Source organism: Muscardinus avellanarius (assembly GCF_963383645.1).
Source record: "Muscardinus avellanarius genome assembly, chromosome: 13".
Lineage (NCBI taxonomy): Eukaryota > Metazoa > Chordata > Mammalia > Rodentia > Gliridae > Muscardinus > Muscardinus avellanarius.
In genome coordinates this window covers 66,895,660-66,897,525 of record NC_137799.1, presented here as the reverse complement: position 1 = coordinate 66,897,525, position 1,866 = coordinate 66,895,660, and the positions used below count along the sequence as shown (strand labels likewise).

The 1,866-nt window shown below is 53.6% G+C and overlaps 1 protein-coding gene across 1 annotated transcript; it reads left to right on the top strand.

The window, feature by feature from the left end:
• Nucleotides 1-678: 678 nt before the first annotated feature.
• TPD52L3 (TPD52 like 3) lies at nucleotides 679-1,383 on the top strand (the record flags this gene model as incomplete). Its single annotated transcript, XM_080708983.1, has 1 exon — nucleotides 679-1,383. One exon carries the CDS (start codon nucleotides 679-681, stop codon nucleotides 1,381-1,383), a length of 705 nt encoding a protein of 234 aa, XP_080565109.1.
• Nucleotides 1,384-1,866: the final 483 nt, after the last annotated feature.

Sequence of the window (1,866 nt, the reverse complement as noted above, 5' to 3'; positions counted from 1 at the left end):
CTCGGAGCTGCGATCCTCCTGCCTCGGCCTGCGGAGTGGCGGGATCGGGGCGCGAGCCGCCGCGTGGCCCGCCCGCGGCCCGAACCCTGCTGTTCCGGCCTCTCGCGCTACTGATACTTGGCTGGCGCCGAGTTATTTGTATTAGGTTCCGAGGAACCTTCAAATCCACTTTATGAGTAGTCGTGGGGTTTTCTCGGGGCCTTTTCGGGAAGCTGGGGACGGAAGGACAGGGAGGGGGACACTCCCCGGAGTTCTGAGCTCAGGTAACTTTCCGTGCGGGGGCTTTTCACCTATTTCCGTTAGCACCAGAGCTAACCGATCTTCAATTTTGAAAACCGCTGGGTGTAACAGAAAAAGGTACCAGACGGCTTGAACGCGGGGCGTGAGCGCCGGGGCCTGTCGCCCACTCGACAGGAGAGCACATTTCTCGTTCTCCTGATAATAATCGCGGTTCTGCCTACCTCACAAGGTCCTTGTGATGCCGAAACACCGAGAGTAAACGTGGCGTCGGAGCTCCGCGGCGGTTCCGTCGCCTCCCGCCCTTTGGCCCGGAAGTGCCCCCCCGCGGGTCGGCCCCCACCGCCGACTTCCGCCGGAAGTGGACTTCGCCCAAGGCGGCGACTCCTCAGGCCGGAGCTTCGACTCCCGGACCAAGTTGTCAGGCCCGCGTGCTAAGACATGGACCCTTCCAGCGTGGAGTCCCACCACACTGAGCAGGAGTCTGAGCCTGCAGGTCTAGATTTTGACTCTGCCGGCCATGATTGTTTCTCTGCAGGCCAAGAATTGGATTCTCTCTACCAAGAATTAGACCTGGATTCCCTGAACGAAGATGATTTAGCTGTGGCCATGCTAGATGCCAGGGCAAGGTCCACTGTGGGCGCCAGTGAACTCCACCCAACTTCTGAGCCCGAAGATCTGACAGAGGCCGAGAAATTGGAGCTCAAGTCCGAACTCACTAAATTGGAAGCGGAAATCTTAATGCTACGCCAAACACTGGCTGCCAAAGAGAGATGCTGTGAGGAGCTCAAGAGGAAGTTGGGACTCACGGCCTTGGTAGGGCTGAGGCAAAACCTGTCCAAGAGTTGGCATGATGTTCAGGCCTCCAACGCTTACGTGAAACAGAAGACATCAACTGCCCTATCCACCATGGGCTCTGCCATCTGCAGGAAGCTTGGAGACATGAAGAAGTCAGCCACTTTCAAGTCTTTTGAAGGTCTGATGGGAACTATCAAGTCCAGAGTCGCGGGTGGCAAAGAGCTAGGCAGTGATTGCTTTCCTTCTTCCGCTGGGAGTGGGGATGATCCACTTCCGGTTCTAGGGAATGAGGTGGATACTACACCAGGGCCCAGAAATCATCTGCTCCCTTTCCTGGAGCCAGAATGAGCCCTTTGTTAACCTTGCCTGGCCAGCAAACCAGCACAAAAGCCCCCTTTCCTCATCACATTTGAAACTGCCCAAGGAAAACAACCACAACGGTAAAGTTAATTCAGGAAATGGACAATGTCCAGTTTTAAGAAAAGAAATGCTCATTTTTACATAGATATTTGCTGCTGTTAAATGAGAAGAGAACCAAAAGTTTTGTCCTAGTTATTTTACACTAAAGTTTGTAGATGAAATATCTCAATGCCAGCTTTTCTGGGGTTGGGTTTAACGAACAGAACAGTGGCTTCCGATGGGGTCTTAGGCCAAAGTCTCTTGGAAAAACCAATATATTAGAAGACCAAAGTAATCCCTGTTTACAACTGAGGAAAACGCCAGGTGTGGTGGCACACGCTTGTAATCCCAGGCTTGGGAGGCTGAGACTGGAGGATTGCACAGGTTCGGAGCTGGCCTCAGCTACTTAGTGAGGCTCTTGGCAACTTAGAC